At 48.4% G+C, this 25,105-nt stretch overlaps 3 protein-coding genes across 4 annotated transcripts in view; 1 reads left to right on the top strand and 2 right to left on the bottom strand.

Annotated features, from left to right (window-relative positions):
• Positions 1-731: 731 nt before the first annotated feature.
• gnrhr3 (gonadotropin releasing hormone receptor 3) lies at positions 732-10,478 on the bottom strand. The gene is made up of 4 exons (XM_076986725.1): positions 10,367-10,478; positions 5,697-6,245; positions 3,191-3,392; positions 732-1,734 (listed from the first exon to the last, which is right to left on the bottom strand). Exons 2-4 carry the CDS (start codon positions 6,222-6,224, stop codon positions 1,337-1,339), a joined length of 1,128 nt encoding a protein of 375 aa, XP_076842840.1. The 5' UTR covers positions 6,225-6,245; positions 10,367-10,478; the 3' UTR covers positions 732-1,336.
• A 1,645-nt stretch (positions 10,479-12,123) lies between these two features.
• On the bottom strand, positions 12,124-23,742 carry ttc24 (tetratricopeptide repeat domain 24). Of its 2 annotated transcripts, none has more exons than XM_076986724.1 (14): positions 23,647-23,742; positions 22,326-22,568; positions 21,881-22,174; positions 18,292-18,493; positions 17,829-18,035; positions 16,962-17,090; positions 16,480-16,601; positions 15,328-15,405; positions 15,147-15,220; positions 14,505-14,596; positions 14,229-14,361; positions 12,691-12,764; positions 12,351-12,399; positions 12,124-12,261 (listed from the first exon to the last, which is right to left on the bottom strand). In XM_076986724.1, exons 2-14 carry the CDS (start codon positions 22,527-22,529, stop codon positions 12,150-12,152), a joined length of 1,770 nt encoding a protein of 589 aa, XP_076842839.1. In that variant the 5' UTR covers positions 22,530-22,568; positions 23,647-23,742; the 3' UTR covers positions 12,124-12,149. The 2 variants fall into 2 exon arrangements, with proteins under 2 accessions (XP_076842839.1, XP_076842838.1); XM_076986723.1 differs by lacking the exon at positions 23,647-23,742 and adding an exon at positions 22,891-23,115.
• Positions 23,206-25,105, top strand: part of iqgap3 (IQ motif containing GTPase activating protein 3) — a 24,562-nt gene continuing 22,662 nt past the window's right edge. Inside the window, exons 1-7 of the mRNA XM_076986722.1 lie at positions 23,206-23,577; positions 23,798-23,885; positions 24,022-24,178; positions 24,372-24,449; positions 24,559-24,635; positions 24,764-24,831; positions 24,952-25,065. Of these exons, the coding sequence (XP_076842837.1) occupies positions 23,544-23,577; positions 23,798-23,885; positions 24,022-24,178; positions 24,372-24,449; positions 24,559-24,635; positions 24,764-24,831; positions 24,952-25,065 (616 nt within the window). The 5' untranslated portion in view covers positions 23,206-23,543. The remainder of the gene's footprint in view (positions 23,578-23,797; positions 23,886-24,021; positions 24,179-24,371; positions 24,450-24,558; positions 24,636-24,763; positions 24,832-24,951; positions 25,066-25,105) is intronic.

Below are 25,105 nucleotides of genomic sequence, written 5' to 3'. Positions count from 1 at the left end.
ATGCTTAGTGCCTAACAAAATTCAAATGCACCCGTTGCACATCTGACATAATTTATTTCAAGATCCTTTTCTACTGTTGCAGAAAAAGGCCACAGTTAAAAGGCTAGAATGCTTGCACACTCCTACAGAACAAAGATTATAACATACTTAAAGTGTCATAGGGGACAAATGAACACCAGGGCATCAAGGGTATTTGTGTGGTGTTTGTGTGGTGTATGTGTAGCATTTGTGTGGTATTTATGTAGCATTTGTGTTGTGTTTGTGTGGTATTTGTGTAGCATTTGTGTGGTGTTTGTGTGGTGTTTGTGTAGCATTTGTGTGGTATTTATGTAGCATTTGTGTTGTGTTTGTGTGGTATTTGTGTAGCATTTGTGTGGTGTTTGTGTGGTGTTTGTGTGATATTTGTGTAGCATTACACTGGTCACTTTATGTACTGGCGAGCATACACACATAGACAGGGAGACCAAACTCACATTGCTTTCACAAGCATAATACTAGATGCTCCCTGAAGACCATGCAGGTAATATGGATCTGCACAAGATCTCAGGTTCTGCTCCAGCCTGCCACCTTCATCACTGAAAACTCTTACGTTACGTCACCTGAACACGTCACTCATGAGACTTTCAGGGTTGCAACTTCAGACGTTCCTTAATCTGACTGCTGAATCAAGAGGGAAGCCCCCCCCCCCCCCCCCCCCCCCCCCCCCATCTGCATGAATGTGACGTTCCTACGGTGCCTGCACGCTAGAAAACGCACACATGCTTTGACAGACGCAGGCTTGTCTTGGATGCACGCACTGCTGGAGCAAAAACGGATACTGTTTAAAATCTACTGGAAATGGCAAAAACGCTCACATAAAAATCGAGAAGGTTTTCACCACAGTTAAGTTCATCATGTAGTTTAACAGCTGCAGCTGGACGGGCAAGTACATCTTATCAGCTAATTGGCACTCGATCTAACACTGGAGGTAAATAAATAAACTACCCACAGCCTGGCTTGTATAACTTCTGCAAGACTAACCTGACAGAGAAGGTTATATCATGGCGACATTTTATACCTTGGCGTTTTATGGAACGTAAGAGAAACACAGATAGGGAATGCAGATTCACTTTGAATATTCATATGATAGATGCTTATACCAACCCATTCTCTTCCTCATTGGTTGACGAACCTCGTCAGAATCCACTGCAGCAAAATGTGAAGTGGGTTTTTTTTTTTGACATTCTACATTTAGAGTTACATGACTTGCTCCCCTATACAGTGATACCAGATGTGCGCTGCAGTTTAAGGGCCCCAGTGGTGGTTTGAAAGGTGCCCTCTCTCCACACGGTCCTCTTTACCCCTCCACACCTTTGACGCTGGCAGGATCGGACTCCTGCTCACCGCTGTGGGGCCCCTGCCGGGCGGACAAGCGGTCCAGTGAACGGGGTGAGTCACGTGACCGGCGACAGCCCCAGCAGTGGGAGAGGTCGGCGCGGAAGGAGGGCGTGTACAGGCCGTAGATGACGGGATCACAGCATGTGTTCAGGTTGCCAAAGACGAAGAGCAGGTGATGCACGTACTCGGGCGTGACCCTCAGCATCTCAGGCTGAAACCAGTACCAGATGCCCAGCAGGTAATATGGAGTCCAGCACACCACAAACGATACGACGATGATGATGGTCATCTTCAGCGTCTTCATCCGTGCCTTGGGAATCATGTCCGTTCGACTACGTCGAAGACAAGACTCTCCGGCTAAATAGAGTGAACAATCTATCAGCTCAATCACTTGGAAGAGAAAGAACCTGAATCCTTGATTAAAATAGCTTATTATGAATTCTACTGTAAACAATGTCACTACCTGACATATACACATGTATTCACATGTAAACAGATGTATCATTGGCAGTTCATGGCAACTGCATTATACACTTCTGCATGAGAGTAAAATTGAAAGTTTCAATTAACTTTCAATTTTACTCAGGCAGTAGTGTATAATTTAGGCTGATAGAGCTGATAGACTGTGTGATCAATTTTCAGTGGTTCTTCTAGCAAGCATGAGTGTTCTACTGTGCTCATTGAGATATTGCCTTCGCAGTGCTGATTTATCAGTAAAATGAGTTTTTACCTACATGAAGCTGTTTGCATGGAGTACTAAAGCAAATTATGTTATGCTAATGCAGAGCATAGACAGGGCTCTCAAGTTTTGGATTCATGTCAGAGTGTGAGAGTTGTTGACAGGGGGTGGCGAACGTGAGTTTTTGAGCGGGGTGGGGGTTTGTATATCGCGATCGATCGCCAGTGGAGGGCGACATAGATGTGGATCGGAGGTAAATAAACTAGATTTTTTTTTCTCTCCGTGTGAAATCGGAAGTGTGGCGTGTGAGCGTGTGAAGACGGTCAAATGCGTGTGTCTCACGCTCAATGCGTGAGACTTGAGAGCCCTGGCATAGATAATGATGTTACATCTATGCTATGCTAATGTAGAGCATGGTTACTGATGTTACATCTGTGTTATGCTAATGTAGAGCATGTTTTGTGATGTTACATATATGTTATGCTAATGTAGAGCATGGTTAATAATGTTACATTTATGTTATGCTAATGTAGAGCATGGTTCATGATGTTACATCTGTGTTATGCTAATGTAGAGCATGGTTAATGATGTTACATCTGTGTTATGCTAATGTAGAACATGGTTAATGATGTTACATCTGTGTTATGCTAATGTAGAGCATGGTTAATGATGTTACATCTGTGTTATGCTAATGTAGAGCATGGTTAGTGATGTTACATCTGTGTTATGCTAATGTAGAGCATGGTTAATGATGTTACATCTGTGTTATGCTAATGTAGAGCATGGTTAGTGATGTTACATCTGTGTTATGCTAATGTAGAGCATGGTTCATGATGTTACATCTGTGTTATGCTAATGTAGAACATGGTTAATGATGTTACATCTGTGTTATGCTAATGTAGAGCATGGTTAATGATGTTACATCTGTGTTATGCTAATGTAGAGCATGGTTAGTGATGTTACATCTGTGTTATGCTAATGTAGAGCATGGTTAATGATGTTACATCTGTGTTATGCTAATGTAGAGCATGGTTCATGATGTTACATCTGTGTTATGCTAATGTAGAGCATGGTTAGTGATGTTACATCTGTGTTATGCTAATGTAGAGCATGGTTAAGGAGTGGTGCACCTGCCTTTGTTTTTGGTCTCCTGTCGGTTGATCTCGATGAGGATTCTGGTGTAACAGCAGCTCATGACCAGCAGGGGGACGACATAGAGCGTAACGAAGTGGAACATGTTGTAGACGGTTTCCTGCCATCGCTCGGGGAAACTCCCATGGGTCACGCACTGAGTGAAGTCCATGCGCTCCGCTTTGATGGCTCTGAAGATGAACAGCTGCAGGTTGGAGAGAGAGAGACCTTTCTGAACTGAGGTGTGTCCACCACTCACACAGAGGTGTGTCCACCACTCACACTGAGGTGTGTCCACCACTCACACTGAGGTGTGTCCTCCACCCACACTGAGGTATGTCCTCCACCCACACTGAGGTGTGTCCACCACTCACACAGAGGTGTGTCCTCCACCCACACTGAGGTGTGTCCTCCACCCACACAGAGGTGTGTCCTCCACCCACACAGAGGTGTGTCCACCACTCACACAGAGGTGTGTCCTCCACCCACACTGAGGTGTGTCCTCCACCCACACAGAGGTGTGTCCTCCACCCACACTGAGGTGTGTCCACCACTCACACTGAGGTGTGTCCTCCACCCACACTGAGGTGTGTCCACCACTCACACTGAGGTGTGTCCTCCACCCACACTGATGTGTGTCCTCCACCCACACTGACATGTCCTCCACCCACACTGAGGTATGTCCTCCACCCACACTGATGTGTGTCTTCCACCCACACTGAGGTGTGTCCTCCACTCACACTGTTTGGGGCTTAATTATCAAAATTTAAGATAGATATGCTGCAGTCAAGGACAGAAAAATGTAGGCTGTGATTACAGAAGTTGAGGATGAACAGTGCCATTCTGTCCCTTTAAACCTTCCCATGTGCCCTCTGTCTGCGTCACTCTAGTCCGGTAACACCACCCCCAACACCACCCCCATAGACCTGCTGCAGTGGGTGAATATTAGATTAGTAAGACAGCACCAGTGGCAGAAACATCTTAACCAATCACAGGTCAGCACCTTTCTCCAGCGTTTGTGCTATAAATGATCTCCCATCCTTCTCAGATCTGCCTTGTGAAGTGCTGGTGTGCAGCACTCACACCATATTGTTTGACACACACACACACACACACACACACACATTCTGACTGTATATGAGGCACAATTTTCATCAGCGCCGTTATTTCCTCTGTGATTATCTTTTCTCATCCAGGAACACACACTTGTTGTATTATGGGCCCTGTGAATGTCTTTTATTAGGCAGTGAAGTTAATAAAAAGCAGATATACTGTCTGCTATTTGAAATTGTTCTTTGGGTACATAGAAATCGCTTCTTATACAGATGTCTGAATTCACTGGAATGAGTCCTGTAGTAAGTCCCCATACAGAACAGTTACACATTCAGTTCTTCAGTCACTGCCTCCCTTTATTCAAGAGTTCATCATGCTGTTGAAAGAAATTCATTTTGAATGACTTTAAAACGTGTTGCTCTACAGTTATCTCTTCTAGTCCTGTGGTCTGAGTTTAGTGGAATCACCTGAGCAGGACAGTATAGTTACTTTGTAACTTGACGGTGCAAATCTGTTCTCAGCTACTCAGCTAGCGAGCGCTCTCCTCAAAAAAAGTGTGAGCCAAGCAGGTGGTTTAAAAATAAACCACAACCCTTAAGCTTGACCCTTGGGACTATGAACTACAAAAGCATGGGTGACCGCCCAAACCTTTTACATGCAGTGTACACAATGATCACCGTGCATGCAGTGTAGACTACAGAGATCACCGTGCAGGCAGTGTACACTACAGAGATTACCGTGCGTGCGGATTTGCACAGTGTGCAGCCTGGAATGTGAGGAGATCTGGCGGTCAGCCCATGGAGGTGGGCTGGCTCGCATTCTGTTTAGAAATCAGCTTGCTGTAAATGTTATCTGGCTAACCTTGGCACATTTGATAAGGAACATAATCAATGTTCTGCCTAAAAGCGTTGTCTTTTATGCAGAAAAATGACCTCATAAGAAAAATGGCAAAAGTGAGATACAACATAATAAATGTAAAAGGGACAGGTGTTCCCTGCTAGTGAAATATTGACCTTCTGAATTCTAGAGAATACCTGTTATCATTACCTCATCAAAGAAATACTCAGCTAATATAACCACAGATGGCACTGTAGAAATGCAAAATATACAGTTCTGTGTTTTTTTAAGCTTTTTCTGGACTATTTTATTTCACACCACACGTGGGAAAACGTATTAGCTTTGAGAGTCTTCGTTCAGCTTCATTCAACCTTTTCTGTGGTAGTGTAGCACAAACATTCCCTCACATTCCTCCTGGAGATGTTAACACTGAAACTGCTGTACATCTGCAGCTCACTCAAACCCCTGGTGGTCACTAGGACGTTACCAGGAGGCTTCGGGTGTGTTGGTGATGTCGTGGGAAACAAACGCAGGCTGTGCAGTGCACGTTAAACACACACTGTGCCAGGTATGATGAGTAAAACCCCCACAGGTCTTTTGTTGTGGCTGTGTGACGCACCTGTGGCGAAGCCAGGAGCACACTGAGGCCCCACGCCAGCAGCAGCATCCTGCGGTTGCGGTGGTGTGCGTTGAGCGAGTCCAGCGGGTGCAGGATGGCGTGGTGCCGGTCCAGGCTGATCACCACCAGGATGGAGGCGGACGCCTGCATGGCGAACAGCTTGAGGAAGCTAAGCAGCTTACAGAGGCCGTCTCCGCCGAACCACTGCACGGTGGCGTTCCACACCATGTCCAGCGGCATCACGATGAACGTCATCATCAGGTCTGCGGCCGCCAAGCTGGCCACCAGCGGCCGCAGGTGCGAGGCGAGGCGCCGGCCACGCCCACGGGACACGCTGACCAGCAGCGCCAGGTTGCTGACCGCCGCGAAGAGGAAGAGCACCAACGTGGCCCCAACGCGGAACTGGGCGGCACGCGTGAAAGTGGGCGCCTCCCATTCAGACAGCGGTGGAAAGAGGGAGGAGTTAGAGACATCCTGCTGAGATACGTCTGGCTGCAGGGGAAGTAGGAGGGATTTGTTCCTGGACATTCAGTTAGCCAGAGTCCACACCTTGTGAGCAAGAAAAACGGAGTTGTTAGCCATTTCACACAGTGTTTTCTTCACTAGCTAGGGTTAGGGTTCAACGTAGCCTTGCCCTGTCTAAACATTTACTCTACATTCACAAAGCTAGCAGTCTGCATCAAGTGAAAGTGAAGATGTTGAGATAACGTGGATGTGAGAGATAACGGTGTCCGTCTGAGTTATGGTTGCTAATTTATTCAGCAGTGTCCAACGGTCTGCTGTCATGAATGAGGAACCAATGACCATGTCATCCACAAATCTCCTTACTAAACCTACTGTTTGTAATTACTGAGAGACGATCTCTCAGTGGAGAGGCTGTATCTCAGTTGTCACTCTGTCCATGAATTTTACTGGCTGTGTAATGTTGCCATTTATCTGAAATAGGACAGGACCGAGGGAGGACAGTGGGACAGGACAGAGAGTGAGGACCGAGGGACAGGACCCAGGGACAGGACAGAGGGACAGGCTGCAGGGTAGATCTGCTAGACCCGAGGACAGACGTGTATGAAACTCTGGCCTATGCTACTTCCCACACATCCTCTTGTTCTTCAGATGTTCTCTGTCATTAAAGAAAATGTACTGTCAGTATCTACTAAAGCCAGAAAGTGATGGTGACTGTGAACCTGGCTGTAAGACATTATTCAATCCAGGGCTTTGAAAAGACCCCATCTGTCAGACCCCATGATTGTGTAGGATCAGCTTGCTCCTGTATCTCTGAAATACCTCCACTCTGCAGGCAGTGCCACTTAGCGTGCTGGCTAATCTCAGATTACAGTTCTTGATCATGGCCTGAAGAACATCTGCTTCTGACTTTCATGTTCTACTTCCTCTTAGACAAAGGTGTTTGAGGTCTGTCTCATCATCCATCCAAGTCCCTGCTTGAGTGTCAAACAGGCTCACAACAAACAAACTCTAAATCTGATCTGAAATGGATCAGCTGTGTGTCACTGATGCTCTGCTGTGTTCAATTGTGGTTGCCCTCAGTTGGTGCGTCTCTGCCCAGGTGCTTCTGTGCCCAGGTATATCCCTGCAGTACCTGCTCAGTTTTTGGTTTTTGGCTCAGTGGGGAATCACGACTGCCTCTGTGACCAATGACAACATTACACAAACCAGGAAAGTGTTTGATGGAGAGTTCAGATATTCTGATTTGTTTATGTTGCTTCAAGAGTGTCATCTGGTCTAGATGATGGCACATCATCTCCCCCCTGAGCACATGGTACCTCACTGGGGTTGTCTGTACAACACCGCTGATATTGTCAGTGTTTTAAAGAGATTGTTCTATTTAGTTATTACAAAAACAGCAAATATAATGTGGAACGGTCAGTGGAGATCAACTTCACATATACCTTGACATATACATATTCTTTTAAAAGAACATTAATTTGTTTAGAGATGTAAACATGTTTTTTTATAGTTTAAAGGAACAGTTTTTTTTACATTGGTTGTGAGATAAAAGGCATTTATTAAATGTATGAGGTGTGAAAGCTGATCGGGAGAGTGAGGTGTATCTTCTATTGCAATGCTGTGATGATGAATGAAGAAGTCTCTGCTGACACTATCTTAGTTGTCAATAATATGTTTATTACAAATAGGAACAGCATCAAATCAAGCACCCGGTCTTGAGAGAGTGAAGCTCCTCTCCCAAACGCTGCATCTTCACACCTTTATATTCGAGTTGTTCGTGAAGACTAGTGCCCCTCATATTTGCACAATATGTCATACATATTGATAAAGAAAACGAGTAGGAGAGAAAAGGGGCCTCAATATTTAGTCTAGACAGAGACAGGAAAAGGGCCCACCTGACCTTTGACCCCTGGACAAGGCTCCTTTCACCTAAACCAAACCCATATGTAAACCACATTCTTCAACCTCTTTGTCCGGCTCAACTCACCATCAGAAGAAGAGAAATTAAATTTAGACACTTACAGTTTAAACTTAATCACTACACAAAGTCCTACATAAGCTTAAACACTACAGGAGCGTCTGTTTTCCAGGAACGCACCACCAGGAATGAGAGATGTAAGATATCTCCACCTCTACTGCTGGAAGACCAGGTCACATCTACCCACTATTCAACCAGCTAATCTTATGTCAAAACAATTATTTACCATTTACCATTTGCGCGCTCTCTCTCTGACTCTCTGTCTCTCTCTCTTTCTCTCTCTCACTCTTTCTCTTTCTATATATATCTATATCTTTCTCTCTCTCTCTACACACACACACACACACACACACACACACACACATATATAAAGAAATGTGTGTGTATGTGTATATATACTATGTGTGTGTGTGTGTGTGTGTGTGTATCTTCCTCCCTACCTGAGTCTTCCTCCCTCTCTTTGTTCTTAAGTGTATTCCCACCTGAAGCAGGCTGTCAGTCCTGCTGGTGAACAGCAGATAGCAGTGACAGTGCAGCACACAGTCTGTCCTGCGCTCTGCCTTTCACACCACGCTCTGAATGCGCAGGTTCCCCAACAGCTGAAGTCTGACCAGGAACGCCGCGTCCATCTCAACCCACTGACAGAACTAATCATGGGCCTGGCCTCCTGTATGCCCAGGGGTGCAGATGGCACTGGGGACGGGGGACGGGGGGGGGGGACGACATGTCCCCTCCAGATTTATATTATTATTTATATCTTATTATTATAAGATTTATATTATATATATATATATTGTACAACTTGGTCCCCCTCACTTCAGAATTTCCATCTGCGCCTCTGTGTACGCCTGTCCTCAACAGATACACAAACTCATGGGCCTGACCTCCTGTACGCCTGTCCTCAACAGATACACAAACTCACGGGCCTGACCTCCTGTACGCCTGTCCTCAACAGATACACAAACTCACGGGCCTGACCTCCTGTACGCCTGTCCTCAACAGATACACAAACTCACGGGCCTGACCTCCTGTACGCCTGTCCTCAACAGATACACAAACTCATGGGCCTGACCTCCTGTACGCCTGTCCTCAACAGATACACAAACTCACGGTGTTTGTGTGCTGGAAAGTGCTGAGAAGCTAGTGGGTCGTTTTAAGTTAAACTCATAATTTAAAAATAATAAAAAATCAAAAACTGGACACCCACCAAAATCCTGCCAGACATTAAGCTTTAGGGAAATGGGGTGAGCGCCCAAGAAGTGTTTATGTGACTGAAGTCTGTGGAATGTCATTCAGCTGCAGTAATGTTGTGTTATAGTGCGACGGGATTTGGGGCGAGAGCGTGAACGTGGTGTCGTGAACGTGTTGCGCTGTTGCACAATGTGATCGTAAGTTTGCGCTTAACAAAAGAGACAGAAATTTAAAGCACTAAACCCACAGCAGATGGAGACTACTGAAGGCTGGACTCACTGGCCACTGGAGTAAACGGGACCCTTGGTGTGTAGAGCTGCGCCAACCCCCCCCCCCCCCCCCCCCCTCAACCAGAATTCCCCGGCTTTAAATTCCCCCTTTAATTAAACCACTAGGCTCCGTAGATGGAAGCGAGGAGGTTTCGCTCGTGCCTGCTTAAGCCCACCAGGGTTCGGCTCTATGTTCAGTAAGCCTGCTGCAACCCCGCGCCTGTGGTGCCTGTGTGGTGTTGTGTATCCACAGGCTACACTACACTAACGTTTAAAATCAAAAGTACATTCCAGATGCTGCACTTTGGTCATTTATTTAACTTTTCAATCGGAATATATTGTTTGTTATAATAAATGTACCGGTTCGAATTTCTACATTTCTTAAGTCTAGCGAAGGTAAACTAGTCGGGACAAACCTTCACACTACATTGACTGGCCGGTGTGTAAAGGACACTGTGCAACTGTTAGATTTCAAACATAGTTACGAAGCACTAAAAGCCTTATTCTGCGGTACCATGAACTTCGATCAAAATTCTTTGAGAGAATGCAAAATTTCAATAGCGAAACATTTATTGATTAAAACAGTCAATACAGAATTGCACATCCAAGCATATTCTCAAATCTGAACACTTGTTATGCTAAGATATGCCAATCAGCAAACAAGCATCCACTGTTTGATTCACATTAGCCTAGACTGCATCTTACGAGATCAGGACTACGTTCAGAATTCACGTTGCTTGAATAATAAGCTAAATAAAGCACCTTACCTCTTGTATTGTTGAATTCACCTACAAAAACGCGTCCCGCATCACGAAAAACATTTTTCCTTCTTTCTCATATAAACGCAGTCGAATTTGTACTACTTTGCCATTCTAAAATCACACCGCCAATCCTCTAACTTGACGAGGTTCATAAAGCCAGCATCATAGGCAAAAAGTCACGTACGCCAAGATGTTGACTTCTCATTGTATATACAGACGCCAAACTTAGACGATCTGGTGGTTTTTCCGTGATCCGTAGCGCGTCCAGGGGCGGAGCTGCGCTGCGGACCGCAGGTTCACACACGTGAAGGGCGCTGTCCACACACCGGGGTGCTGAAACCGCCTCCGCGAGTCCGCCCTGCTCACGCGTCATTAGCCAAGGATGCACTAAATTAGGTAGACATCTACATTTCTGAATGATTTAATATCGTAGCTAATTGCGCTGAATATGCCTTCGGTATTAACTGTATAGGTCTGCACAGACGTCAGAGAGAAAACGTTGACTCGTCTGTACCAGAATCGCCTTAAATACCCTCCCCTTTAGAAGGCGAAACGAGCACTATATCATGGCTTTTATTGTATCACGTTTATTCACTACAAAAACATATCAAATGTGCGAGAATGCTGAACTGAAGGTGTGTGAGGCAGTGTCATAAACTGCTTCAACTATAAATGAAACCTGAGTAGTTCACTAACTCGATATTTGTATTTTCTCCCCCATTCTTGGCGGTTTTGGTGTCAGGGACAACCACACTGTCAAAGGCCCGACACTAAACGTCTAAACCAGGATCACACACACTAGTGACGACTGTGCGTGGCCCGACACTAAACGTCTAAACCAGGAGCACACACACTAGTGACGACTGTGCGTGGCCCGACACTAAACGTCTAAACCAGGAGCACACACACTAGTGACGACTGTGCGTGGCCCGACACTAAACGTCTAAACCAGGATCACACACACTAGTGACGACTGTGCGTGGCCCGACACTAAACGTCTAAACCAGGATCACACACACTAGTGACGACTGTGCGTGGCCCGACACTAAACGTCTAAACCAGGATCACACACACTAGTGACGACTGTGCGTGGTTCATTCTCTCCCACGACCTTCACAGCAACGAATGCAGCAAACATGTTATATAAACATAATAAAAATATTGTGAACAATTCACACAGTAAAGGCAGTAAGTCAGTAAGTAAAAGGTTTTGGTTTTGTTCAAGTTCTTGCTGTTAAAACCTGAATGGATGGCAGATCTGAACACATGTGCTTTGTTCTATTAAATACGTGTAAAAGACACAGACAGATACAGTGGTACTCACACACACACACACACACACACACACTCACTCACACTCACTCACACTCACTCACACCAGAAGACCACATCACAGCTACAGTGACACACTCACACCACAGACCACAACAGCATCACAGCTACAGAGGTACATTCACACCACAGACCACAACAGCATCACAGCTAGAGGCAGTGCTACTGCACTCACTGGTAAATAATTAACGTATAACGTTGAGCTCAGGTGCTGCTATCCCATAAACATGATAAGAAATTCCAAATCGTGGTCATTGATAATGTATACTCCACCTGTGTGTCTGAATCTCATAAGAGAACCACACCTTTCCTATACAGGAGTCTGACAGCACTGTTGCTAAATCATTTTTTCATGTGGCATCAGCAGGTTTAGTCAATATTCATAGCAGAGCAAAGTTTCAGGTGTCTTGTTGCTCCAGATCGTCTGAACAGGACAAAGTCAATGACTGGGCCAAGGTCACATAACTGTACAGAATCTGGACTTCGGTCTCCTGTGTAGGGGTGTGGCTTCTTCACTGGAAACCTGTGCAGGGGAGGAGATCTCTGTGCTTTCCACCAATGGGCTCTCACTAAAAATGGATATTAAAAGTAATTAGAATTAATGTCATGCAATGATCAGTTAGATGTAAGAACCCATGGTTAGTGGACACCCCCATACCTGCTCACATCCACAGGCCTCTGCTTACATCTCCCACCTATGTGATCATCTGTTCAGCAGATGTCAGACCAACACAACCCAGACAGTAATGCAGCTTTTCAGTACAACCACCATGACACACAATACCACAGAATATTCTAAGCATTATAGTAGAAAAGTCAATCAAAGTTGGTCATTTGTTTACGTGTGTGTGTGTGTGTGTGTGTGTATGGGTGTGTGTGTGTGTGTTTGTGTACGTGTGTGTGCGTGTGTGTGTGTGTGTGTGTGCGTGTGTGTGTGTGTGTGTACGTGTGTGTGTGTGTGTGTGTGTGTGTGTGTGTGTGTGTGTGTACAGTCATACCTTGCTGTGATTGGACATGGGCGTCAGGATTCTGGTACTTCACGTCAGTTTTCTCATATGTATTATTCAGATTCCTGCCATGGATGAGACATGAGTATTACAACACCAGACGTAGATGTAGATGTCATTCAATAATGTAGATGTCATTCAAATGAAGCCTCGTACGCACGTATACCAGTTGTATACCAGTTCATTCAAATGAAGCCTCGTACACACGTATACCAGTTGTATACCAGTTCATTCAAATTCAAATTTGTACGCAGGGCTTCATTGTTGTATACCAGTTGTATACCAGTTCAATGGTGTATTGGACTGTAGTCCAGTGCTGCCTGGGTGATAGTTCTATAGCTGACTAAACATTTATGCAGGTGGCTCGGCACAACAGCAGCAGCTAATTACCATAAATGTAAATGTAAAATGATCGTTTGCCGTGAGCAGCACAGCTTGTGCGCTAGTCGCTCAGAAACCTCCAGGAGCTTCTTGGCTCTGACAGGTGAGCCCTGCGGCAGGAGCTGAACGTTGTGCTTTTAGACGTAAAGAGAGGCAGTGTCTCACAGGCTCTTCCCCCTGTGCACTCCAGTCAGACTTCAGAAAAGGCTGTTTTCTTTTTTTGTTCCAGGAGCGAACATACTGATCCAAGTTTTCTGTAGTGTGAGTACTGGTTATAACCAACTTAATACTGGGATATACATAAAATACCTCGACATTCTCTAAAATGCACTTTATCAAAACAAAGTCATTTTGTGCCACTCAGTACCAACCACTGTAGTTAACAGCTGCCTTACTGATACCCAAGAGTTCACCTGGGCTTCACCAGAGGAAGTATCGTTAAAGACAGCGACATTACGACTGTATGACTGTTACTGTATGACTGTTACTGTATGACTGTTACTATGTGACTGTTACTGTATGACTGTTACTGTATGACTGTTACTGTATGACTGTTACTATGTGACTGTTACTGTATGACTGTTACTGTATGACTGTTACTGTATGACTGTGGACCCTCACCCTGATCTACCGTTCTACTGTAGCATAATCAGGCATGTTAGCCAAACTAGATGCCTGCACTCTAAACTAATGTAATGGTGTTTGTGAGCTGGTGCAAAACTGCCATTTAATTATGTTTATTTTAATGGAGAATTAATTCAGCATGACCATATGCAATACACCTACCTGACAATGGTTTTCCCCCAAACCTAAACTATATGTACTAATGGACACGCATGGGGCTCTTGTAAAAGTGTCATTATGTGGCTCTTCAATTATCAGATGGTTATTTGTTGCTTTTTGAGGGCGGTGAGAGCTAAGATAGGTAATACAATTCCCACCAAACAATCTATTGTGGGACGTAATTATGCCTTTTTGCTAATGGTTTTATATGAATAGTGGTTTTTACTTTTAGGGAAAAAAAGAAGAGAAAGAAAGAAAACAAGCTACAGCAGTCTTCAGTAACATTTACATATTACCAGTATCATTACTAGTATTACCAGTATTATTACCAGTATTACCAGTAGTTTTACCAGTACAGTATGTACCTATTAGCCTCTGGTAGGGTGTTTGGGTAATTAGATGGTTCTGTGTTTGGTGCTTTTGAGGACACAGTCACGTCTGCATGGGCTCTCCTGTGTGCATTTGCTTCAGACGATTTCCACTCTTTAGTATAGTTGACTGTCAAGGAAAACACAGGAGAAAATATGTTATCACCCTAAACCATCTCTCATTTTGTCCTTACAAGCATTAGAGTGGATGAAAGACATATGGATGTTTCTCTAGATGTTCTGCTGGTGACAGGAGTGTGCCCCGTGTCTGACCCTGGGAGACGTCTTCTGTCCTCTGGTCCTTCCGTGGTTCCCTCCTATGTTGCGTGTCCAGAGTTCCCTCCGTGTTCCTAGTGTCAGTCACTCTGGGTGAACACGGCATAACAAAGATGCGCTCAGGTGAGTCACACCTCTCAGCTCACCTCAGTGTGTCTACAAACGTCAGCTAGTAGCGGGGTTCTGTGCACGAGCGTGCACTGTGGGGTTCTGTGCACGAGCGTGCAGTAGGGTTCTGTGCACGAGCGTGTACTGTCGGTTTCTGTGCAGGAGCGTGTACTGTGGGGTTCTGTGCGCGAGCGTGCACTGTGGGGTTCTGTGCACGAGCGTGTACTGTCGGTTTCTGTGCAGGAGCGTGTACTGTGGGGTTCTGTGCACGAGCGTGCACTGTGGGGTTCTGTGCACGAGCGTGCAGTAGGGTTCTGTGCACGAGCGTGTACTGTCGGTTTCTGTGCAGGAGCGTGTACTGTGGGGTTCTGTGCGCGAGCGTGCACTGTGGGGTTCTGTGCACGAGCATGTACTGTCGGTTTCTGTGCAGGAGCGTGTACTGTGGGGTTCTGTGCCCGAGCGTGCACTGTGGGGTTCTGTGAGCGAGCGTGTACGGTATGGGGTCACGGTATGGGCGTGGCTGGTCATTACTGCAGCTGCTGCCGGCGGACGCTTCTCTCCTGCAGGAGGCGGTGAGGGGGGGGGCCTCTCGGAAAAGGTGCTCGCTGAAACATGGCAAAATGGTCAGACTACACCGTCCAGGTATGAAAACAAACACACTGTACTTGGTGTGTGTATGACATGCGTCTTCCGGAGAAGAAGTTCAGCTCACCTGCTGCAAGGTGAGTTTCAACTCCAGCGCCTCACTCAGACTGTTGACCAGACGCTCCTGCACACAACTGGAGACGTCCTAGAAGAAACACCAACGACACATTCAAATACTGCACAACATCCAAAACATCATTCAAATACTCCAACGCATTGATTTTGAATGGATCAAAAACAGTGCGCAACAAAATTGATATATTCAGCCACAGAGCAACTGTTATGCAAAATGTGCTTACCAGAGCACAAACTCCGCTGATACCACTTGCCGTTGTTCTTAAATTGTATGTCTGTCTATGGTTATTTGTGCTTCTTGGCAAACGTCTAACTTGTAAAACACTAGGTAATGACATTGACTCCTGTAGTTTAGTAGTAGTCTGACTCAATGGTGTCTTGAATTCTGGCCTATCTGTACTATTTCCTAGGATGAATTCTGTGATCAGAAGCAAAGCACTTTGTAAGTCGCTCTGGATAAGAGCATCTGCTAAATGCCGTAAATGTAAATGTAAAATGTGTTATAAGCTTTATAACTGTTCAGTTTTCCCAAGTGTTTGTAATAAGCTGCTCTGTGATGTAGATTATATGACAGCACCATCAACCTGAGAGTAAACAGGTCGACTAACCCTAACCCCTAACCCCTAACCCCTAACCCTAGCCCCTAACCCTAGCCCCTAACCCTAGCCCCTAACCCCTAACCCCTAACCCTTAAACCCTAACCCTAACCCCTAGCCCTAACCCCTAACCCTAGCCCCTAACCCTTAACCCCTAACCCTTAACCCTAACCCTAGCCCCTAACCCTAGCCCCTAGCCCTAACCCTAGCCCCTAACCCCTAACCCTTAACCCTTAACCCTAGCCCCTAGCCCCTAACCCTAACCCCTAACCCTAGCCCCTAACCCTAACCCTAGCCCCTAACCCTAACCCCTAACCCTAACCCTAGCCCCTAACCCTTAAACCCTAACCCTAGCCCTCACCCTAGATGTTCAAACAAATCCTCCTAGTTAGGTTTGTTATTCACAACTTTTCGATATAATTGAAAAAAAGAAAAAAAAGTTTTCTTTTTTAAAAGAAAAAAAAGTTCTTAAACCGTTCCCAGGAATAAGCACACGGCCAGTAGCGCAGATGACAGTGTGAGTCTGGAGTGTTGATCAGACCTCTCACCCTGCACTTAGAGAGCAGCGCTAGCGCCTGTTTATAGTACAACGCCGCTCGCTCCGGGTCCCTCATTCTCATGCGGACCCCCCCCAGGCTGTCACACGCCTGCCACTGCCCTGAGGAATCACCTGCGGGCAGGCAGAGAAATATGATGAGAGGAGCAGAAGGAGAGAGAAGAGACGATGATGAGAGGAGCAGAAGGAGAGAGAAGAGACGATGATGAGAGGAGCAGAAGGAGAGAGAAGAGACGATGATGAGAGGAGCAGAAGGAGAGAGAAGAGACGATGATGAGAGGAGCAGAAGGAGAGAGATGAGACGATGATGAGAGGAGCAGAAGGAGAGAGATGAGACGATGATGAGAGGAGCAGAAGGAGAGAGATGAGACGATGATGAGAGGAGCAGAAGGAGAGAGATGAGACGATGATGAGAGGAGCAGCCGCGCGGGTGGAATAACTGCGCTAGCTGCTCTGTGGTGTTCAGGAAGGTACCGGTGTCTTTGAAGGCCTGTTGAGCGTGTAGATAACTCTCGCCCGCCTCCTCCAGCTCCCCCAGTTCACTCAGAGCGTAGCCCAGGTTACAGAAACAACGGCCTTGAGCTCGCCGGCCGCCCAACGAACCTGCCGACACAGCGAGAGAGTCGGGGGGGACAACCAGCAACACACCACTGAGCACAGCCGCCTGCTCCTGCGTTCAGGACTGTGAGTCATCCGGTGTGTCTCAGTTGGGGGGGGGGGGTGAGCTAGTGTGCCTCCGTTCAGCACTGATGTCTCATTAAAGTCCCCTGAGCTCACAGCTCCATACAAGGAGCACATGAAGGTTTGCAGACGAGCACCAAGACTGCAGAGACTCGAGCGTCAGCTACCTCGTCAAGTGTCAGTCAGGATGGGCAAACACACCCCTTACAGGATGAGCATGAAAACATCAGGGATGCAGGAATCAAACACAACTGTGGATCTATAGGCACACATTCACACACACATACACACACCCACACACACACACACACACACACACACACACACACATACGCAAAGACCTCTGTCAGCGCATGCTCTCTGACGTATGTGTTGGGGGCGGGGTGTAGAGAGAGAGAGTCAGGGAGGGGGGGAGAGAGGGAGAGAGGGAGAGGGAGAGAGAGAGTGTGAGAGAGAGACAGAGACAGAGAAAGAGAGATGCTGTCGTAAGCTGTTTCTCCCTCTCCCCTGAGACTGACACACGACCAGCAGTTCCATATTTCACTGGCGCTGCTGCTGACTGTATCACTGCAGTATCAGCAGTGTGAGACACACAGCCCAACACTCTGCCCCACCAACACGGCCACACACTCCAGTTCAGGTGTTTTCTGGCTCGCTAACCATGAAGAGCAGCTGCTTCTCTGTGGTACTGCAGGGCCTGCTGGTAGTGGGCCAGCGCGTTGTGGGCAGCACCCAGGTTCTGCAGGACCACGGCCCGCCTGCGTGGCGAGGCCTGGAAGAGGGACACGGCCAGCTCGTAGCACTCTGCAGCCTCCGCAAAGAGCCTCAGCTGTGAGAAACTCAGACCCACTGCATTATACAGCTTACCTGGAAACCACAAAACAAACACCACGAGTCAAATGAATGATCGTCAGGAAGCGATTTTAAGCACGCAGGCACACTGCATGATCGTCTGATTAAAAGGTAATTAGCTGGTAATGAGTACCAGATTACGCATCATCACAGCACATTAGATTGTGCGTGAGTTGGCATCATTTCTATTCTTCATTAAAGAACAGCATAGCATTAAGGTCATAAGTGATGGCCCACGCAACCCAGTACCATCAGACTGCTTACGCCTCACCCAGCGTCTCTGGCTCCGTGATGTTGGCGCTCAGCTCCAAGCACTCGGTGAGCACGCCGACGACGTCATCAGCCGTGAAGCCGTCACACTGCAGCATGTATGTCCCCGCAGCCTTCAGGGCCACGGCAGCGGAGGCCGTCTTCCCCGCCACGTTATAGCCCTCCGCCGCACGCAGGAAACTCTCTACAGCCTTGCCAAGCTCCTGCAACACACCACAGCACGGAGGACCTCCAGAGAACCTGGTACACCCTTGTGCTGTCTAGAATGGGCAGTAAGCGAGATGAATCAGCAGTTAACTGCAGGAGGTGAAAAACTTTGCTGGGGTCAAAAAATAATACAAATCAAGCTAATGTCAGAGCACGGTTCAACAAAACAAGCAAGGCCCAGAACCAAAGGACATGACATCTTTTACTACATCTTTTTCCTTTTCTTTGTTTCTTTCTGTCTAAATTGTTGTTGTTGTTGTTGTTATGGTGACCAGTGTTGGCCAGAGGAGGATGGGTTCCCCCCCTGAGTCTTGGTTCCTCTCAAGGTTTCTTCCTCATGCAAAAAACTAGGGAGTTTTTCCTTGCCACTGTGGCCCTTGGCTTGCTCACTGGGGGCTAGGACTCGGCACTTGTAAAGCTGCTTTGTGACAACAACTGTTGTAAAAAGCGCTATATAAATAAAATTTGATTGATTGATTGATTGACATGACACAACATGGAGTTGGAGATGTTCCTCCAAGTTCCATCATCTTCTTCTACAGAGGCACTGTAACGATCTGCGCGGGGCAGAACAGGGAGGCGGACACAAGCGCTGAGGAGAGCGAGATTTATTACAGGAAATTCCATAGGCAGAGTCGATGTAACGGGCATGGGTCATAACGGGTTGGCAATCCTGACATGAAATGTACAAAGGCATGAACACGGACAAAGAAAACAACAAGGAAGACTGACTACGGAAGGGCAGGCAAAATACACGGGTGACGGGTAACACAAGGCGCAACACGGCAGTACTCACGATGAACGAGATCTGACAACACAGGCATAAACAAAAAGACCGACAACCAGACCTGGGAGACACAGGGACTAATATACACAGGACTAAACCAGGGACAGGTGATGACAATGACACAGGGGCGTGGTAACAAACAAGGAATCCATCAAAACCAACGAGCAGGGCGGGACAAACAGGCAGGGAACACGGACATGAGGGAACCCAGAGTGACAGCTACGAGAGGGGGCGTTGCCCTACGTGACAGAACCCCCCCTCAAAGCGTGCCACTCCGGGGCACGCAAGGGCAGACAGGACAGGGACAGCGGACACAGGACAGACCGGAGGGACAGGACTAGACAAAACAGGACGAGGGACCTGGGACACGGCATGACACGGGACACAGGGAGACCGGATAGGGCCAGGGTGAGGCACAGGAGCAGGGCTGGACAGGACAGGACCGGGGACAGACACTGGAGCGGGGCCAGGGGACAGGGCAGAGGCTAACACTGAGACAAAAACGGCTTGGACTACAGAGACCGGCACAGGAACAAAGTGGGTCAGGACTTGGGGAACAGACACGGGGACAGGGACCTGGAGGAAACGACCAGACACAGACACAGGGACGGGCACGAGGACACGAACAGGTACACACACAGGAACTGGGACCAACACAAAACCAGGGACAGAACATGGGAGCAAGGGGAACATGGGCAACGAGACAGGGGCACATGGCAGAGCAGGGGGCACAAAGAGTCCAGGCCCAATAGAGGGCAGCACAGTCTCTGGGGACACAGGCGGAGCCGGGCGGCGGGCAGCGGGCACAGGCAGGGTCCGCTGGCGGGCAGCGGGCACAGGCAGGGTCCGCTGGCGGGCAGCGGGAACAGGCAGGGTCCGCTGGCGGGCAGCGGGAACAGGCAGGGTCCGCTGGCGGGCAGCGGGAACAGGCAGGGTCCGCTGGCGGGCAGCGGGAACAGGCAGGGTCCGCTGGCGGGCAGCGGGAACAGGCAGGGTCCGCTGGCGGGCAGCGGGAACAGGCAGGGTCCGCTGGCGGGCAGCGGGAACAGGAGCCGGCGTGGACGACCCCTCCAGGGTCGCGGGGACAGGAACCGGCGTGGACGACCCCTCCAGGGTCGCGGGGACAGGAACCGGCGTGGACGACCCCTCCAGGGTCGCGGGGACAGGGACCGGCGTGGACGACCTCTCCAGGGTCGCGGGGACAGGAACCGGCGCGGACGACCTCCTCGGGATCGCAGGAACAGGCCGCAGACGTGACATGACGTCCTCGGGGGGCGGAGTCGCCGCACTGACGTCATCGGGGGGCGTGTCCGCCAAGCCAACGTCCTCGGGGGGCGGAGCCACTATACTGACGTCATCGGGGGGCGTGTCCGCCAAGCCGACGTCCTCGGGGGGCGGAGCCACTATACTGACGTCATCGGGGGGCGTGTCCGTCAAGCCGACGTCCTCGGGGGGCGGAGCCACTATACTGACGTCATCGGGGGGCGTGTCCGCCAAGCCGACGTCCTCGGGGGGCGGAGCCACTATACTGACGTCATCGGGGGGCGTGTCCGCCAAGCCGACGTGGTCTGTACTCCCCCCCAAAAAATACTTGGGGGTGTCGTGGTGTGTAGCTGGCTGGATCAGCGGCGGTAGGTCCTCCTAAAGGGTCCTGGGTGAGCCTGGAAGAATACACAGACACAGAAGCCCCTCGGTGGCTCTCTCTGCGACGGCTCCGCCTCCTCTGAGGCGTCGGGAGCTCGCAGAAGCCATCGAGAGCCAACCGAGGGTTAAGCAAACGCCAGTCTGTGCACTCAATCCGTCTGCCCGCGACTTGTACTACAGGTTTCTCCTCCCTATAGTGATCAAGCCGGGCAGACACGTAGCGCTCAACAGGAGTCTCGACGCGAAAGCCAGTCGAAACCGAAAGTGACTGGGCTTTCGTTGGTGCGCGTCGAGACTTCCGTGTTCCCACAGCGCCAGGGGAATTTCTGTCTCTGGTTCGTTCACGCTGCGATATCGGAGAGTTGAACTGGACCGAACCAGCCAACATCTCATCACAGCGATTAAACTCACCAGAGTCTCGCTCCCTCGCTGTGTCCTTGTAGGGTCGGTCTTTATGTAACGATCTGCGCGGGGCAGAACAGGGAGGCGGACACAAGCGCTGAGGAGAGCGAGATTTATTACAGGAAATTCCATAGGCAGAGTCGATGTAACGGGCATGGGTCATAACGGGTTGGCAATCCTGACATGAAATGTACAAAGGCATGAACACGGACAAAGAAAACAACAAGGAAGACTGACTACGGAAGGGCAGGCAAAATACACGGGTGACGGGTAACACAAGGCGCAACACGGCAGTACTCACGATGAACGAGATCTGACAACACAGGCATAAACAAAAAGACCGACAACCAGACCTGGGAGACACAGGGACTAATATACACAGGACTAAACCAGGGACAGGTGATGACAATGACACAGGGGCGTGGTAACAAACAAGGAATCCATCAAAACCAACGAGCAGGGCGGGACAAACAGGCAGGGAACACGGACATGAGGGAACCCAGAGTGACAGCTACGAGAGGGGGCGTTGCCCTACGTGACAGGCACTTACCTTCTTGCACAGGTGACAGTGAGCCAGCCGGACACACGTGTCTCCCTCACTGCTTCCCTCCCCTTGTGCCCGGTACAGGTGTGCAGCCTGCAGGTAGTGGCGGGCCGCCTGGCCGTGCTCACCCAGAGCCTCGTGGGCCGCCGCCAGGTTGAACTGCAGGTCGGCCATGCGCTCCGCCCTCTCGCCCGGCTCGGCCCGCGACAGGAAGTCCAGGCCTTTGTCCGGCTTACCCACCTCCACATACGCAGCTCCGAGGTTAAAGGCGCACACTCGCTGGACTTTAGTGTCACTGATCTGTGGACAGAGGAGGACACACACACACACACACACACACACACACACACACACACACACAGAGACCTAGCGTTTCAGACAACACCCTATAAACTGAGAGGTTAATCATCATTAACTCTGTATTTGTCAGTGTTCTTGGTCCACTCGTTACCTTTACAGCAGCCCTGTAAGCCTTCTTGAAGTAATTAAGAGCCTCAGAGTGTTCTCTCAGTTGTAGAGCACTGTGTCCACTTGCTGTAAGCTTCTCTATGTCCGCTTGGACATCTCTCTCCTCTAAATCGTCTCCATTCTGCTTTTTGCTAGTCTTCTTTTTCTTCTTCTGATAATCTTGGCATGGTGAGCCACCAGAGGCCATGTCAGGACCAGCAGAGTACGGTTTGGTCGAGGTATGATACTAGAAAGTCAAAAAAGGACCAAATAAGACATTTGGCCAAATTTGTCGTATGCCTCCGTAACGTCTTCATTTAAGCCCGATCTAAGATGCAGCTAGTATCATGACCAGATGGTTCACACCTCACTAATGAATGTTTTATCACCTGTCTAAGGTATCACCCCTACACACACTTATCAACACAGTAAACAACCATGCTTCCGCATAACGTAGTTATTTTAGTGATGTCTTCGCTAAAGCTGCTCCATTAAGAATAACGAGTGTTTAAAGTGAGGTGTTTTCTAAAACTCGCCCGTAGTCGCTAACTTAACTGAACCTGCTGTACCTGCACACAGGTGCTGTCATCCGCGCTGCTGGCCGCGTGCTTGTTCCTGGTTTCCAAGGGAACGGTTTAAAAACTTTTTTTTTCTTTCGCAATTATATCGAAAAGTTGTGAATAACAAACCTAACTAAAACGAATATGCTATTCCTTTAATGCGCACAAATGTTTAAATCTCAAACTTTATTTCGCTTTACGAAAGTAAGACGTTAATTTCGTTTGTTCTCAAGCGTCATTCGCCGTGGTGGACTCCATTAACCACAATCCACCGCGTGTCAGCCTCGTAGCCAATGGGATTGCGGCGGAGAATTCAAACCTGGCGGACCGTAAACAGCCACGCTGAGGCGAGCTCGCGACGGCTGCGCGTGAACACTACGGGGGGAGTCTCGCGCCTTTCTTTCGGATTTATGTCGTTATTTGAAGCTGCGCGCAAACTTGTACAAGCGAAAAAAACCGAATATTTGTGTTTAATCCGCGTTGTCCGTCGACTCGCGTGACAATTCGACACTCGTTTGGTTTATTTTCTGTCAGGCGACTTTTCCTGTCAGGATTAGCTTAGCATAGTGACCGTTTAGGCGCGCGTGACCGCGTTAACGTTCGGCTGAAGTTGAACAACGTTAAAAAGCGACGAGACCGACGATCCTGAACACACGGACGTGATGGGGGAACCAGGGGGGGCCCTGCGGCCCGGGTGTGAGTACTTCACCTGTCCCACCTGTCTCTCTGTCCCACCTGTCTCTCTGTCCCTCACCTGTCTCTCACCTGCGCTTGCGGCCGGTCCCGTTAACGTCTGGCCGCTGGGCTGTGCGAGTGAACCGATGTGTGTGTGATTTCAGCGGTCAGGTGGATGTATTGGTGTACTGTCACGTGGTTTAGAGGTTTGTGTCCCAACTCTCTCTCTCTCGTTTTACAGATGAACGTCTGACCGCGGAAGAAATGGATGAGCAACGCATCCAGAACGTGGCGTACCAGTACCTGTGTCGCCTGGAGGAGGCCAAGAGGTGAATCCGCTGTGCAGAGAGACCCTCCTCCTGCTGAGATAACTACTGCTGCATCATGGCCCCTCGTCCTCATTTAAAACGGTCACACAGACTGCAGAATAAGTTCTTATTAAACGTTTACCGCACCTCCTGTCAGGTGGATGGAGGCCTGTCTGGACGAGGAGCTCCCAGCACCCACCGAGCTGGAGGAGTCTCTGAGAAACGGGGTCCTGCTGGCCAAGCTTGGACACTGCTTTGCTGAGAACATAGTCCCTCTGAAGAAGATCTATGACCTCAACCAGGAGCGGTACAAGGTCTGACCAAGGAAAACACACACACACACACACACACACACACACACACTGGGTCAACACTGAAGTACTTCACTAAGAATTAAAACCTTAAAGAAATCCTGACAGAAGGTGACTGATATAACTGGGGCCCGAGAGTATCTCAGTTGTGTGTGTGTATCCACTCAAACCTCTCTCATGGTGTGTGTGCCCACAGGCTCTAGGCCTGCAGTTCCGCCATACTGATAACATCAACCACTGGAGGAATGCGCTGGTCGAGATTGGCCTGCCCACGGTAAACTGGAATGAGACAGCATATTTTTTCTTTGCACCATTTGCATACTCATGTTTATTTAAATGTTGCTTATTTATAGTCACATGTGATGTTTTCATTTCCATACCAGATTTTCTACCCTGAGACTACAGACATCTATGACAAGAAGAATATGCCCCGCACTGTGTACTGTATTCATGCTCTCAGGTCTGTAGCAGTCTTTCTGTTTTCTGCTTAAATACTGTGGGTTTGACTGTGATTCATTCAGCTTTGTTGGCTTTTTTAATTGGGATGTTGTAGTGTCATTTATTTACATCTGGTCTCTTTCTGTCCAGCCTTTACCTCTTCCGACTTGGTCTGGCTCCTCAGATCCACGACCTATGTGGAAAAGTCAAGTTCACAGGTACAACCTGATATTTGCAATACTTGGCTAACCAGAGATTTATTTCTTCAGCTCACTAAAGCATTTGAACTGAGGGTTGTTTATACTGTTTGTGTTTATGATGTGTCCCCCCCCCTCAAGAGGAGGAAATAAACAATATGAAGATGGAACTGGACAAATATGGTATTCAGATGCCTGCGTTCAGCAAGATTGGAGGAATTCTAGCCAATGAGCTGTCAGTGGATGAAGCTGCAGGTAAGAGCCATGGCGTCTCCTCTTACTGCAGACGCATCTG

This window comes from Brachyhypopomus gauderio, unplaced genomic scaffold (genome assembly GCF_052324685.1).
Source record: "Brachyhypopomus gauderio isolate BG-103 unplaced genomic scaffold, BGAUD_0.2 sc49, whole genome shotgun sequence".
Classification (NCBI taxonomy): domain Eukaryota; kingdom Metazoa; phylum Chordata; class Actinopteri; order Gymnotiformes; family Hypopomidae; genus Brachyhypopomus; species Brachyhypopomus gauderio.
Note: the sequence above shows the minus strand (reverse complement) of the source record. Positions and strands in the feature narration are given on the sequence as shown.